The following is a 16088-nucleotide window of genomic DNA, read 5'->3' as shown; positions in this document are numbered from 1 at the left end:
AACATATAAAGAATATTTCAGATGCACTGCATAAACCAGAAATCTTACCTGTTCTAGTTGCTACTTCTCTAACACATTCTAAATCTCAAAGCAACACAGGAATACTTAAAAAGAAACACTCAACACATACCTAGGCAACTAAACATGTAGTAGTAGTCCAGTTCACAACTAGGTTTATTCAAGCCTTTCAACATCAGTTAGAAATATTATTTTGGACCCAGTTATTCAAAGATCACTGACTAGGCCGTAAGGCAGTCTGTGTTAATCTGTTGAATGAATCAACCACGTAACCACAGCCAGATGACTCCACCCTTACTCCAACAGAAACAGTAGTAAAATTAGAAAGTAATACTTATTTTTTATAATTAGATGATAATGGTATATTGAGATAAAAATGATGAGAATTTGTTTCAGCTTCTTGTTCAATAAGCCTGTTCCTAATTTTTAAATAATGAAGATAAAGGTATCACAACCAAATGTGGTAAACTGCTTTCTCTAAATTAGGCTTTAGGGAAAAAAATCAACTTTGGTCACACATTACCTCAAATAAATAAATAAATAAATAAAACTTCCGTTTTCACATAATCCTGAATAGGACCCAAATGATCATAGAAATAATTCCTTCTGTAAAAATTGGCCAACTTTTATAAAAATTTTAACATATGATGTAATTCAAATTATATAAAAACTGTTTGGGGTCACAGTCCAGATTTATGACAGTTGTCAGTCTATCCTAACGAGTGTGAAAGTACTTGCTCTCATGTTGCTTTGGTCCAAAATAGTACAGCCAAATCATTAAGAGTAAACTAAGAACCTAATCTTTTTGCCAAAATTAACTTAGATTATTATTAGGAGAAATATCCATGATAAACAATTCTACTATAACAAAGTATAATAAAAAGAAGTATTTTTCACGAACATATCACAGTATCAATTAACTTTTTATAAGAGAGAGAGAGGAAAGAACAAAAAATGATAAGACAGCTATCACACAGGAAAAAAAGAAAAATCACAAAACATTACTTGTTTTCAAAAGTCTCCCCCATAACTGCATTAGAAGGAGTATGAAAGTAAGGTTAGAGAGTTGATGTTGCTAATATGAAAGGAAGCTGAGTACTGTTGTTTATTTATTTTATACAACTCTTACCCTTTACAAAAATGGTTATAGTCATGCCCATAAAAGTGTAACCCATGGCATCTGAAAGCAAACACTCTTTGTAATTATTTAAAAGGGCCTTTTTAAAAATTATAATACAAAGGTCTGTGCTCTATAAGCAGTCCTCCACTGTGCATTATAACAATAAGGCTTACTTTTAATACAAAGACTAAGTGTTTGGAAGTTATGAACCACTGGATTTAACAAACATCATTTTATAATTGCTTTTTGCATCTTTTTTGTTTTTGGGATCCTCTACTTCATCAGCATGTTCAGTAGCTTGCAGTTCTTCAGCAGATTCTTCTTTCTCTGACTCTGAATCACTTTCAGAGTCATCTGGACTTTCAGGATCAGGTGAGTCATCATCATCATCATCATCTCCAGCCACATCACCTTCTCCATCATGATCTTCTACCTAAAAACATTAATCAACAGGCTCTTTCTTTTTATAAGTTTCCTAGTACAAAAATTGGAAAATACCCTCATTTTTGTCAGAGTTTTAAAAGCAGCCCACTTACTAGCCATTAAATCAATGGTTTTAAAACTGGATCTGATCAAAAGCTGCAGAGGGATGATGAGGACTGAGGAATCAAGGATCTCTATATTCATTCATCTGTTTTAAATACTGGGCCCTGAGTAGGCTTCTGTTTTAAGATGGTCTCTGAGGACCAGTCACTAGCTTCCATCCCCCTACTATGAAAACTCTGTATTAAAATTTCCTGAAAAAAACAATATTTTTTTTAATAAAGCAAATTAACCATTTATCTTCATGTGGAAAACAGTTACCAATGTTTTGCATATTTTATTACTTTGGAGTACTTAACCAGTAGTTTCACATTAATTCATAATACGAAAAGAGATCACTTAGGAAACAACTGAGAAAGAACTCTCTCCTATACCAATGTTTCATTTCCATCAAACATTTAATCTAACTTGTAGGCAGGCATGTTTATTAAGGGTGGGCCCTAATAAATATCTAAGCCAAATTTACCTTAAGCTGCTATCTGACAATATATGTATAAAAGCCTAACAACAACAACAAAAAACCCTCTTCAGATTATCTACAAAGAACTAGATGGCCATACAAAAAAATAAGTAATTGTATAAAGAAAGCATTCTACATAGGATTCTTGATTGCTAGGGTAATCTTACAGTCAAGTGGTAATAAAATGGTATCAAAATGAAAATTCTCTCCCAATTAAAGTAAGTTAATTACTACCTCACTGAAGCCAAGTCCACAATGTCGTCGGTATCTTCCTGATAATTTACTGTCCATACTTTGCTGATATTGAGACTCCAGTTCTTCATTAATTTTCTTGTCTTCTTCCCCTGCATTTCCAGTGTACTTTGGTTATGTTTCAGTCAAATTAATAAAAACATTTGATTACACAAAAAACCCATAATACATATGCTATTATATTTAGGGCTGATTTCTCTAGTTGTAACTAATTTCACAATGAATTTTGTGGATAAGTTTCTATATCCCAGGTGGTTACCTAATACAGAATAAAAATACCTGGAGGATGTATTTATGAACACGTCTCTGGTAACTAACACTCTGAACTACAAATGGGTTTCATTATATAAAAGATGAAGAACTTGTGGTTTATAACTTCCAAACACTTAGTCTTTGTATTAAAAGTAACCCTTATTGTTCCAGCACACAGTGGAGGACTGCTTATATACAGAGCACAGACCCTTATACAAGAGTCTCAGAAAAAGCTGCTTGAAGTTAAATATTAATTAAACAATTCCTAGTAGTTTGGGGTATTAAATATTTAACTTGTTATAGTGTAATAAATGACTGTTCTTTTAAAAGTGAAAGTTATCTCCTGGTTATTGGGGGAAAAAAAAAAAAAAAAACCTCCTATAAACAAAAGTTCTGTCTGAATAAAAGTAGTGAAGGCAGGCAATTCTGCTCAGAAAAGACCTGTATCAAATGACTTTCTAAAAGCACACTTTTATGCCTCTTTGCTTATCCGTTTATAAAAACAACATAACTTAATCTTAAAATATTATTTTACTATCCAATGTTTAAAATTTTACATATATTCTTATGAACAGAACACTAAACAAACACCTATAAACCTCTATCACTTAAGAACTAGAACATTACCAATCCCATTGAAGTTTCTGGTATATGACATTTTAATTTGGAAACATAAGAGGAATTTCACTTTTAATCACAAATGGTGGTGCTTTGCATTATTTTTCTTCAAAACCTTCCAATTTTAAAAGAATAAGTGTAGCAATTAAATATTTTTCTATTCAGCAAAGTCAGGGACACTTTTTGTCAATGGAAATCAATTTTAAATAATGGCTCTAACACCAGAAAAATAAAAGAACTATGAATTTTGAAAATGTGCTACATATTAAAGATCAGTATAAAGTCTATCTATCTATCTATTTATTATTGTTATTTGGTAAGAGTTTACAGAGTAGTCAATTTAAATATAAGTTTTGTTAAATATAATCCAGGTCATTTCACCACACCTTGTTATTAATAATGTCCACAATTACAATCAATTTTAAATAAGAGAAAATTTCACTTTTTAGTAGACCAAATTCAAATCTAAATTTATTTTCAGTATTTAAAAATTTTTCTCTTAAAAAAAAGAAACTTCAGGCTCTGCAATTAGCTCATACTGTTAAAAAATTTCAAAACAAAACTTATGAATAAACTAAAAAACTATTATATATGCCAACTATAGCAGTTTTAGCAACTATATTAAAATAATTTAAAAAATAAAAGGAAGAATATAAACCACCTATGCCACAGCTGGCAAGATGAAGCACAAAACATTACAATTAAAATATATGTCTGGGTCACTAAAAATTAAGGCAGAAGATGGTTAGTTTTTTAGTTAGAATATCATATTGATATATACTCTCCAATCTTTTAAATCAAAGTACATACTAATCTTTACATGACATATGTAACATGTTTACACATGACATATGTAAACACAAGGTAATGTTTATATGTGAACTTTTCAATTCTAATGTTTTAATCATTAACACAATTAATTACATAAGTGAGAGTATCTCAAAATAAGTACAAGTATTTCATATCAAATTTAGCACCTCCACGGCACATAACAACAACAACAACTATAATTATATTTTACTTTCTCACCTGTTCGGAAGTGAGATGTTGATTTGTGATCTCCTATAACAAGACGACCAGTATGTTCTTTCTATAATAAAGTAGAAAATGTATTAGAATTTGAGATCTTCAACATAATTAAGTGTCTATTATGTTCCTGACTGTATCAGGTGTTTGGATACAGTGAAGAAAAGGAGACTGAATTAAAAGACCAAATTTAAGAGCCTTCCTTTATGGAAGTGGCAGTGGGGAGGGAAGGCAGACTATTAATAAATATAATCAAGAAAGTATATTAATAGTATGTTACGAGGTAGTAAGTGCCATTTAAAAAAGAAACGAAGGAAAAAGAGCAGGGAAAGAGAGTTAGAAAATACAAAGTGCGGATAGGGATCACGATGGAATCTTAAATGAGTTAGATTGGATAGGACCCACTGGGAACATACACGTTATCATCTACTTTTCAAAAGTTCACTTTATACCACTTCACTTTTACACAAGACCCACATTAGTACCTGTTTTCCCTACCTGAAAGAAATCTGAAGAGGATTTTCGTGTTTACAAAAAAAGGCGAAAAAGCTAAACTAGGTCCAATGCTTGTTTGGCAGCAAGCTGTTACACAGGTAGTTCATGCCCTGAGCAGGAAGAGTGTTTGTAGCCCAGCTCCCTCACTGGGAACGACATTTAAGCATCTTGCACCAAGTTTTGAATTGTGTCTGTGGACACTCTATGTTAGTGCTATTTTAGGTTTTATGTCTTATCCTTCCTCAGAAGGAAAACTGGGCAATCTACTTCCATAGTGATACTGCTTCAGAAATCCAAGGAGGGGTTGCTATGAGTCAGATCCAACTCGATGGCAGGGAGTTTGGTTTTGGTATGATTTGGTAGGTTATTTTTTGGGTTTTGGAATGTTCAAAAAATTTTCCTGTATATTAATGGTATTTGTTTCTTCGCTTTATGCCATTTCAGCTTCCAAAAGTTCCACAGGAATGCTTTACTTTCAGATAGTAGGGAAATTTGTCTTTTTGTAAAGACACAGGGCTTAGTCATACAGATACTGACTAGGGAGAAGGGCATTTCAGATACAGGGAACAGCAATGCATTAAGGCAGTGGTTCTCAAAGTGTACTCTCTAAACTAGCAGGGCCATCAATCACTTGGGAACTTGTTAGTAATACAACTTCTTTGTCTCCAACACCTCCCAATCCCATTTACTGAATCAGAAACTTGGGAATGGTCCAAAAGATGTACTTAGGAATAAATCTAACCAAAGACACATACGACCTATATAAAGAAAACTATAAAACACTGCCACAAGAAATCAAAAGAGAACTGACATAAATGGAAGAATATGCCAAGTTCATGGATAGGAAGACAACACTGTAAAAATGATAACCCAAAAGGATCTACAGATATAACACAATCCTGACCAGACTGCATCATTGATCTTTAAAAAGAGAGAAAAACTAATGACCAACTTTCTATGGAAAGGAAAAAGACCCTTGAAAAGCAAAGCGCTACTAAAGAAGAAAAAAGCTCTCAGATTCTCTGATTTCAAAACCTACGATGTAGCCTGGTATTGGTACAATGACAGACCCACACACCAATGCAACAGAATTGAGAACCCAGAAGTAAATCCATTCACCTATGGATAGCTGATCTTTGACAAAAGGCCAAAACCCATTAAAGGGGAAAGAGAGAATCTCTTTAACAAATGATGCTGGCAAAACCGGGTATACATTTGCAGAAAAATGAAACAGGAACCATATCTCTTACAATATACAAAAACTAACTCAAGATGGATCAAAGATCTAACTGTAAAACCTAAAACCATAAAGATCGTCATAAAACAAAACAAAAAAACAAAGGTATACTTACAGCTCTGATACATGGCATAAATGCACTATCAAACATAATTAAAAGTACACAAGCAGCAGAAGACAAACTAGATGACTGGGACCTTCTAAAAATTAAACATCTATGTGCCTCAAAAAGACTTTGTCAAAAAAATAAATAAAAAGAGAAAAAATAAAAAGAGAACCTATAGACTGGGAAAGAAGTTTTAATCTCTGTAATTTATAGAAAACTTTAAAACAACAAAAAGACAAAGCAATCAAAAAATGGGCAAAGGACATGAAGAAACATGTCACCAAAGAAGATATTCAGGCAGCCAACAAATACAAAAAGAAATGCTTATGTTAATTATCCATTAGACAGATGCAAATCAAAACAACAAGGAGGTATCATCTCACCCTACATTAAAGGCATAGTTCAAAAAATCAGAAAACAACAAATGCTGGTGAGGGTGTGGAGAGAATGGAACCCTCATACACTGCTAGATGGAAAGGTAAAATGATGCAACCACTGTGGAAAATTGTATGGCAGTTCCTTAAAAAGTTGGAAATAAAAATACCGTATGATCTAGCAGTTCTACTACTAGGTATACAATCTACAGAAATAAGAGCTATGACACAAACAGATACATGCAGATGCACATTCATAGCAATATTATTCTCAATAGCAAAAAGATGGAAACAACCTAAGTGTCCATCAATGGATGAATGGATAAACAAACTGTACATACCCACAACTGAATACTACGCATGTTAAAGAATAATGATGAATCTGTGAAACACTTCGTAACATGGATAAATATGGAAAATATTATGTGAGTGAAATTAGTCACAAAGGGACAAAATATTATACAAAATCAAATCAAATATTATATGAGACCACTACTATAAAAAGTCAAGAAAAAGTTTACTCATAGAAAGAAGCATTCTTTGAAGGTTACTAGGTTGGAAGGGAATGTTGTTGTTGTTGTTATGTGCTGTCGAGTCAGACCCAACTCATAGCGACCCCTCCTTGGGTTTCCAAGATGGGAGGGAATAGGAGGGTAAATTAAATCACTACTTTAACTTGGGTGAAGGGAAAGGCAATACACAGTAAGGGGGAGGTTGGCACAAAATGATCAGGGCAAAGGAGGGGGCACAAGAGTTAAAGACAATGAAGCTAAATGCTGTTTCATACAAAATCTTGAAGTAATAAAAATCCGAGTGGATACATAGAAACACAAGCTGACCAGGTGTGGAAAAGCAAATGGGACTATACCCATGAAGATACTTATCTATGTATATATCTATATCTGTATATAAATATAAGGAGCTCTGGTAGCATAGTGACTAAGGCACTTGACTGCTAACCAGAAGGCTGGCGGTTCAAACCCACCAGCCACTCCTTGGAAGTAAGATGGGGCAATCCACTTCCATAGTGATACTGCCTTGGAAACCCAAGAAGGGGTCGCTATGAGTCAGGTCCAATTCAATGGCACGTAACAAGAACAACAACATATAAATATACATCTGTCTGACAGGAGCTATTTCTACACATGTATTTATACATGCTGCAAATATATCCATGATATAATGAAGCATATAGGGGATAAAGTTATGAAAACTTCTTGGTCATAACCAAACACCTAGAAGAAATGCGTCACCTGCTGGGCCTGGAGGCTCAGGACCAGTCTTGGGGGACATCAAAGTCAACTGGCATAACACAGTCCAAAAAGACTACATTCTACATCCTGTTTTGGTAAGTGGCAACAGGGGTCTTAAAACTTGTGAGTGGCATCTAAGGTGTAACTATTGGTGTCTCCCAAAGAAGAGTGAAGAAAACCAAAGATGCAAGGAAATAGTCCTAAGGACTATTGTAAACCCCAGCCTCCACAACCATGAGATCAGAAGAACTAGATGGTGCCCAGCTACCACTGCTGATCTTTCTGAAAGAGATTGCAAGAGGGGGTCCTGGATTGAGCAGGAAAAAGAATGTGGAACAAAACTCATAATCATGAAAAAGACCAGGCTTACTGGTCTGACAGAAACTGGTGGAACCTCTGAGATTATGGCCCTTAGATACCCTTCAGGCCTGGAACCAAACTCATCTCCATGGCTCAACTTTCAACAGTTGACAGGCCTGAAAGGTGAACAATGACACCAGGGAGGTACACACTTTTAGAATAACCGACCAAGGGCAGCATTGGCCCATGGATAAAGCTCAGAAGGCAGGAAGGGATAAGAAAGAAGGATGAATGCAAATGGTAAACACAGGGAGGAAGGGGGACAAATACTGTTACACTGGGCATTGCAATCAATGTTATGAATCAAAATGTACATGAATTATTGAATGGAAAACCAATTTGCTCTGTAAACTTTCACCAATATCACAATATACAGTTTAAAAAAAAAGAAAAGAAAAGAGAGAGAAACTTGTGGAAATTTCTGATGCACACTAAACTTTGAGAACCAATGCCTACACGAGTTTATTAGGGAGCGTTCAATAAGCAGCTAGGAAGCCAGTGTGCTATATGCAGAGAGTAGTAGTAGATGGGTATGTGTGTATGTATGCATGTACACACAGTGTCATCTAGTCAAACATATCATTCACATATAATTCATTCTATGTCAATAAAATCTTCTGTTCAGATATATATTTAAGGTCTCAAGTATTATAAAATCTTGGCTAACCACAATTCTGAAACATTAGACATAATCACAGAAGGTACAGAAAGTAGGGAAGAGTATAACTGTTCCCCCCAAAATCCAAAGATCTACCTATTCCTAAACACTATTACATCAAATATAAGTATAAACCTTTATCTGAAAAATGAATACACAGTATTTCTTTTATTGATGTGTTTGTGTATGTGTGTGTGTATAAAAGGAGCTCTGGTGGTGTACTAGATAAGGCATTTTTGGCTGCTAACTTGAAGGTCAGCAGTTCAAACCTACCAGCTGCTCCACAGAAGAAAGATGGAGCACTACTTCTGTAAAGATTTACAGCCTCAGAAAACACAATAATGACTGGAGTTACTGGTCAGATGGAGTCTGGTGGGACCCCTAAGATTACGGCCCCGGGATACCCTTTGGGCCTGGGATGGGACTCATTCCCAAGGGCTCTCAGCCCAACAGTAGAAAGACTTACATGCAGAATACCCAACCCACAGCAATGCACCCACCTACTCTATGGTGATACACCCCTTGGAGCAGTCAGCCATTGGGCACCAGAGGGGCAGCATTCACATGAAGGAAAGCTGGACAAACAGGAATGCACAGTTAAGAAAGGCACCAGGAGTGGGGGGTACTGGGCAGGGGAGTAGATTAGGGTTGGGGATGATAAATGAAATCAAATGAACATGAACCTTTGAATGTAAAACTAATTTTGCTCTGTAAGTTTGCACCCGAAGTGCGTACGTGCACAGAAGATTTATGGCCTCAGAAACCCAATGGGGGTCACTATGAATCGGAATCGACTTGATGCAGTGAGTTTGGTTTCCTGGTTTTTTTTGGGTGTATGTGTGTGTGTGTGTGTGTGTGTGTGTGTGTGTGTGTATATATTTTATATATATATTATATATGTATATATATATATATATATATATATATATATATATATATATATATATATATAAATATAATTTATATACACACATCAAATCATTTTAAAGTATCTATTTTGGTACTACAATGTTCAGTAACAACAACTAAGGACAATAAAACATAAGTAGGAAACCAACAATGAGCAGGCCAATCTGACCAACAAAAAATAAACGTTTGTCATTAATGCAATCTATATGTAAGACTAAAGGAAAAACTTATATTCTCCTGTTCACTTTTATTTGCTAATTAAAAAGATGCAGAAACACCTGACACTATGGCCACTCACAGCCCTTCAGATCTGGAATTGAACCCTGTGGCTTCCAGCCAAACAGAAAACAGGTATATGAGCCTTTATACTACATTACAATATTTACATTTATATTAGGTAGATACATGCCTTGGAGAGATCAATCATGGGAGAATAGAAGGGCTGCGTATACACAGGGAGACAGCTTGTGGGGCAGGAGTACGTGGGAGGGAAGGACACAGGGAAGAGGTACTATGGGGAGGAAGTGGGAGGACAGCTGTTGCACTGTGGGAAACTGCAGTCAATGTCATGAGACAAAATTTAAATGAACTGCTGTATGGAAGATGAATTTGCTCCAAACTTTCACCCAAATCACAATAAAAATTGAAAAAAAAAAAAAGGTGCAGAAACAAATCTAGATTTGCATTTGTTTTATCAAATCTACAAAGTCATTCTAAACAGTCATTTAAAATATTCTACACTCACTCCTCACTTACTGACATGGTTAGGCTGCAAAGACTAGGTTGTTATGCAAAAATGGAGGATGATAGTATCATTACACATTGCCAAATTTACATCATTACATAATTGTCAAATCAATGAGAATCTTAGCCCAGCCAAGCTGACACACAAGCTTATTCATAACAGCCAGCTTGAATCTTGCCTTACACGGCTGTGTTTGTTACTACTGCCAGGTGTACATCATTAATGTGCAAAATAGTAGGATGATGAGATAGTTGAAAATGATGAGTACGTATATTCTTTAAAAAAACTCCTATTAATCATAGAGCTCATTAAAAGCATTTTGGGTTATCTGAAGGAAAGTCATTATGCGTCTCCTCAAGTACTTAAATATCACAATTTTTCAGAGATAACTTTAATTTTCTGTATTTTTCCCGAAACTTCTTTCAAAGTGGATTTAGCACATATGGTGGACAGACTGAAGATTAATGTACGAAATATTCTAAAAATGTAGGTGTGAACCAATTAATTTAAAAGATATACATACAATTATGTCAAGTAATACTAATATAACTAATATACATTTGAAAGATAAGTACATATTATGCCCTAAGCGTTCTTATCATGAACAATTTTACTACACAAAAAAAGTTCTCAGGTAATTAGAAAATTCAGTCAATCTAAATATTTTCTTTCCAAAAGCCCAGTTAAATGAGTTGCTTTCATGTTTCCACTTTCCCTTTTTGATGCTTCAGGCAAATCTCATAGAAAAAAACGCAAATGAAATTATATAGCTAGATACAAATAAAAGAATACTTCTAATGAACAATGCAATGTTTCCTTAGCACTATGTGCATGGCTTTTAAAGCAATTATAATTCTGTATTGTTACTGTGTAATTTCCTCCATTACATGATGGCTCCATACATGTGCTACTGATCTATGTGACCACAGGAACTAATACAGTGGATGGCATGTAATAGTCAATATGGTTGGTAAAACTCATGAATACATTCCTATGTGTATAATAAAAATAAAGGGCAGAACTTCATTTTAAGGAGCTTGAAAGAGAAAAAAACCTTTCCTTGCTATCCAAATTTGGTTTGTAAAAAGACTATTGGAACAATGTTAGGAAATTGGTTTTACTTGCTTATAAAAAATGTTTAGAAACTATCATATTTGCATTTAAAAATGAATTCCTAGGAATAAGAATGTATTTTCCAATAGGCAGTGTTTTTCTGGCACTTATGATTTATACCTTCTACAGTACCAAAAGGAGCTCTGATGGCATAGTGGTTAAGGTATCTGGTTACTAACCAAAAGTTTGGCAATTCAAACCCATCAGCCACTTTGTGGAAGAATGAGGCAGTCTGCTTCCATAAAGATCTGTTTGTTGTTGTTGTTGTTATGTGCTGTCGAGTTGGACCCGACTCATAGCAACCCCTCCTTGGGTTACCGAGGCAGTATTAGAGCAAGTAGATTGCTCAACCTTCCTTCTGAGGAGTGGCTGGTGGGTTTGAACCACCAGCCTTCTGGTTAGCAGTCAAGTGCCTTAGGTACTATGCTACTAGAGTTCCCCCATAAAGATTTACAGCCTTGGAAATACTATGGGACAGTTCTATTCTGTCTTAAAGGGTCACTATGACCCAGACCTATTGCCATCTAGTAAATTCTGACTCACAATGACCCTTTATGATCAAATAGAGCTGCCTCATAGGGTTTCCAAGGCTGTAAATCTTTATGGAAGCAGACTGCCTCATCTTTCTCTCACAGAGTGGCCTGTGGATGTGATCCCTTGACTTCTGATTAGCAGCCAAGTGCCTTAAACATTATACCACCAGACGTCCTTCCTTCTATTATATAAACACATCAAACTGAGAGACATTTTAAAATATATTACAAATATTTTAATTATGTTTTTGACAAAGGACATTCCCTTGACCACAACTTCAAGGGCTACAGGGAGTTATAAACTATGACAGACCTAATTGGCTTTGGACAGAGATCTCTATTCCTACAGAATAACTTGTGTAGAAATAACTTCTACCACAAATAGTATAAATTTTAAGTACTAAGTTGCCCCACTGCCATCAAGTTGATTCTGACTCATAGTGACCCTCACTGGGTTCCAAGGCTGTAAATCTTTACAGAAAGTAGGTTGCCTCATCTTCCTCCCACAGAGCACCTGGCAGGTTTGAACTGCTGACCTTCTGGTTAGCTGTCAAAGGTCTTACCCACTACACCACCAGAGCTCCTTCAAGTACTAGGTTAGGTCTGTTAAATAAATGGGATCTAAGTGTATTCAGTTCTCACTTAACACACATAAAAATTGGCATATTTTCACAGAAAAGATAAAGACACTGATGCTTCTTACCTTTCCTGCTCCCATAAGTCTCAAGAACTTTTGTTTTCTCTCTTCATTACCTAAGTCTGCTGCCTCCCAATTGCTAGATCCAAGCTAGAAAACAAATGAGCCTGATTAAGTTTTGTACATAAAAGTTAAAAACAAACAAACAACTTAAAGTGTACCCAGTAACTCCCAAGTTTTTTTTTTCTCAGTTTTACCTAGGAATTGGATCACCATTCTTGCTTATGAAATTAAACATATGCATTATATTTGGATTAAAATATACTCCCTATTACCTCAAAGCAGAATCCTTTAGCTATTTGTAGTCAGAGCTGTGGTTCTCAAATATTTGCTTGCCTGAGAATCACCCAGAGGACCTGCATGTTAAAAAGACTGCTGGGCTCAACCCTCAGGGTTTCTGTTTCAAAGGGTCTGGATGTTTAATTTCCTATGTGATGCTTACTGCTGATGTGGGGACCACACTCTGAGAACCACTCTAGAGCCTTGCAGAAGCCTACAGCACCTAGTATCCTGAACCCTGAAGTCTATATTGTTGTTAGTTGAAGTTAATAATTCCGGCTTAAAAAAAAATTTTTTTTTTGGCTTTAGTGATATTCTGAACCAGTTGCTATTGTCGATTCTGAGTCAATGGCAACCCCACATGTGTCAAAGCAGAACTGTGCTCCCTAGGGTTTTTAATAGTTGATTTTTCAGAAGTAGACCAGGCCTTTCTTCTGAGGTGCCTTTAGGTGGACAAGAACTTCCAACCTCTGGTTAGCAGCTGAGCACATTAACTGTTTGCAACACCCAGGGACTCCAGTGATATTCTAAGGAACAGTATACCATCAGGGTCCAGTGGATCCACTTTTTATATTTCAGATTCTTTTTGAGCAGTTCTAATTATTTGTATCTGCTACAAATTTGTATCTGCTACCCACTTTAAAGTGTTAGAAAGCAAAGATGTCATTTTGAGGACTAAGGTGCACCTGACCCAAGCCATGGTATTTTCAGGCTCCTCATACACATGTGAAAGCTGGACAATGAATAAGAAAAACTGAAGAATTGATGTGTTTGAATTGTGGTGTCGATGAAGAATGTATAATGGACTGCCAGAAGAATGAATAAATCTGTGTTGGAAGTACAGCCACAATGCTCCTTAGACGCAAGGATGGTTAAGATTTCATCTGACATACTTTGTACATGCTATCAGGAGGGATCAATCCCTGAAGAAGGACACCATGCTTTGTAAAGTAGAAGGTCTGTGAAAAAGAGGAAGATCCTCAACAAGATGGACTGACACAGTGGCTGGATCGATGGGCTCAAACATAACAATAATCATGAGGATGATGCAGGACTGGGTAGTGTTTCAGTCTGTTGTACAAAGTGTCACTATCAGTTGGAAATGACTTGGTGGGACCTAACAACAATTATTATTTGTAAGGATTGGTATGTCATGAATTTTATTCCTTCTTAGAGGTCTTCAAAAGAACAGAGTGAATTTACTTTTTTTTTTTTAAAAGGACAGAATGAAATTCATCCTATCTTGCAATTGTCAAATGGGTCCACTGGACCATTTTATAAATCTAAGAAATATTATAGAATCTTACTGATATTTATCCCTACGTGTTGAAACAAATATAAGATTTCATTATAATACATAAATTATTCCCAACTATGCTAAAAATGGCTAAAATTACAAAAAAAAAAAAAAAGGTAGAAGAATGTTATTATGTTGCCCAAAGTATCACATCACCAACTTTCAAAAAGACACCACACCTCTATTGCCTGCTTTTAGTGTTCCAGTTGGGAATTCAAAATTTTTCATTTTCTATCCATAATAGGAAAGACAAGAAAACTAACAAAGGAAGGCATTTCACAATCATCTGATGAATCAGAAGAAAAGTGTAAAATGACAGGTTACTTGAAGTAGCACTCTATGTTAATGATGGTGAAATTAATTATATATGCAAAAATCTCAGACTATGAGTCCTTGAATGATGATGTACTAGTTGACTTTTCTCCAACTCAAAGATCCATGAGAGACAAAAAAATAAATATACTTTCACCCAGAAAGTCATTCAACAAGAAGGGCTTCATCTTGCAGTATAAAGATTACAGCCTGGGAAACCTCATGGGGCAGTTTGATTATCCTACAGGGTCACTATGAATCAGAATTGACTCTATAGCACACACCATCAGCTGTACAGTATTTTACAACTTAAAATCACTTTTCACTTATTATTTCAAGAACCCCTTCCAACAGTCTATTTAACAAATAAGTACATTGAGGTACAGAGAGGCTAGACTTGCCTAGATCCTCTGGTCTTAAGCCATCTGGTTTCTTCCCATCATACTGTACACGATCAAATATGACAGAGCATATGAAAGTATCTATGAACTAGTTTAAAAAAATGTATACAATGAAAAATAGTCTAAAATCCAAAACTTTCCCCAAATTCTCTATTTCTATTAAAAGAAACATCCTCAATGTGTTTACATGAACAACTCTGTCATCTACAACTTCTTAACATTTTCTTCAATTATTAAGTCCTTCTGGGTCTTCCTTTCAAAGACCGTAGAGTATCACAGGAAGTACCTTGCCCAAGTGCTGCATTCTACATATGGGTACCTGGTAAATTCTTAGAGGGCTCTCCACCAGTTGCTAAAATTAATCTCCCTACTCCTTAAAAAAAAAAAAAAAAAAAGAAAGAAAAATAGCTTTCATTTCTCCACTCTAAAAATGAAACAATTTTTAAGGGTGGTGGAAATTTAGTAGTAAATTCTTACTTTCCATGCAGGATACCCAAGTTAATTCCTGGCCAATGTACCTCATATACAGCTACCACCATCTGTTAGTGGAGGCCTGGGTGTTGCTAAGATGCGAAACAGGTTTCAGTGGAGCTTCCAGACTAAGACAGACTAGGAAGAGGGGTCTGGTGTTCTACTTTCAAAAATCAGCCAATGAAAACGTTAGGGATCACAACAGTGAGACTGGCAACAGATCCCAGGGATGACACAGAACCAGGCAGCATTTTCTTCTGTTGGGCACAGAGTTGTCATGAGTTGGGGGCTGAGTGGAAGGCAGCTAAGAGCAACACCCCTAACACCCTTTTTGAAACATACTTCTTACTTAGAATTTGCTTATACATTGTTAGCATTTTCCCAGAGTTCTATTTTGTGATTCAGTGTCACTTTTCAATAGCTTTTAAAATATTTTGTTACCCCTAATTAGTATACAACGTAGACAAAAAAAATTTCTATGCAGATGATACTTGCTAGAAAACTGCTGACCAACTACTTATTATGATTAGTTGATTTTCTACAATTTATATTTAAAAAA

The 16088-nt window shown here is 35.4% G+C and overlaps 1 protein-coding gene across 1 annotated transcript in view; it reads right to left on the bottom strand.

The window, feature by feature from the left end:
* Positions 1 to 1340: 1340 nt before the first annotated feature.
* The window catches only part of CUNH11orf58 (chromosome unknown C11orf58 homolog), a 16748-nt gene continuing 2000 nt past the window's right edge, over positions 1341 to 16088 (bottom strand). The window contains exons 2-5 of the mRNA XM_007955468.2: positions 12776 to 12859; positions 4293 to 4353; positions 2376 to 2485; positions 1341 to 1571 (exon numbers count right to left, since the gene is read on the bottom strand). Of these exons, the coding sequence (XP_007953659.1) occupies positions 1341 to 1571; positions 2376 to 2485; positions 4293 to 4353; positions 12776 to 12859 (486 nt within the window). The remainder of the gene's footprint in view (positions 1572 to 2375; positions 2486 to 4292; positions 4354 to 12775; positions 12860 to 16088) is intronic.

This window comes from Orycteropus afer, unplaced genomic scaffold (genome assembly GCF_000298275.1).
Source record: "Orycteropus afer afer isolate SDZICR_OR568_19922 unplaced genomic scaffold, OryAfe1.0 scaffold00014, whole genome shotgun sequence".
Classification (NCBI taxonomy): domain Eukaryota; kingdom Metazoa; phylum Chordata; class Mammalia; order Tubulidentata; family Orycteropodidae; genus Orycteropus; species Orycteropus afer.
The sequence above is the reverse complement of the archived record's forward strand: the minus strand, read 5'-3'. Positions and strand labels throughout refer to the sequence as shown.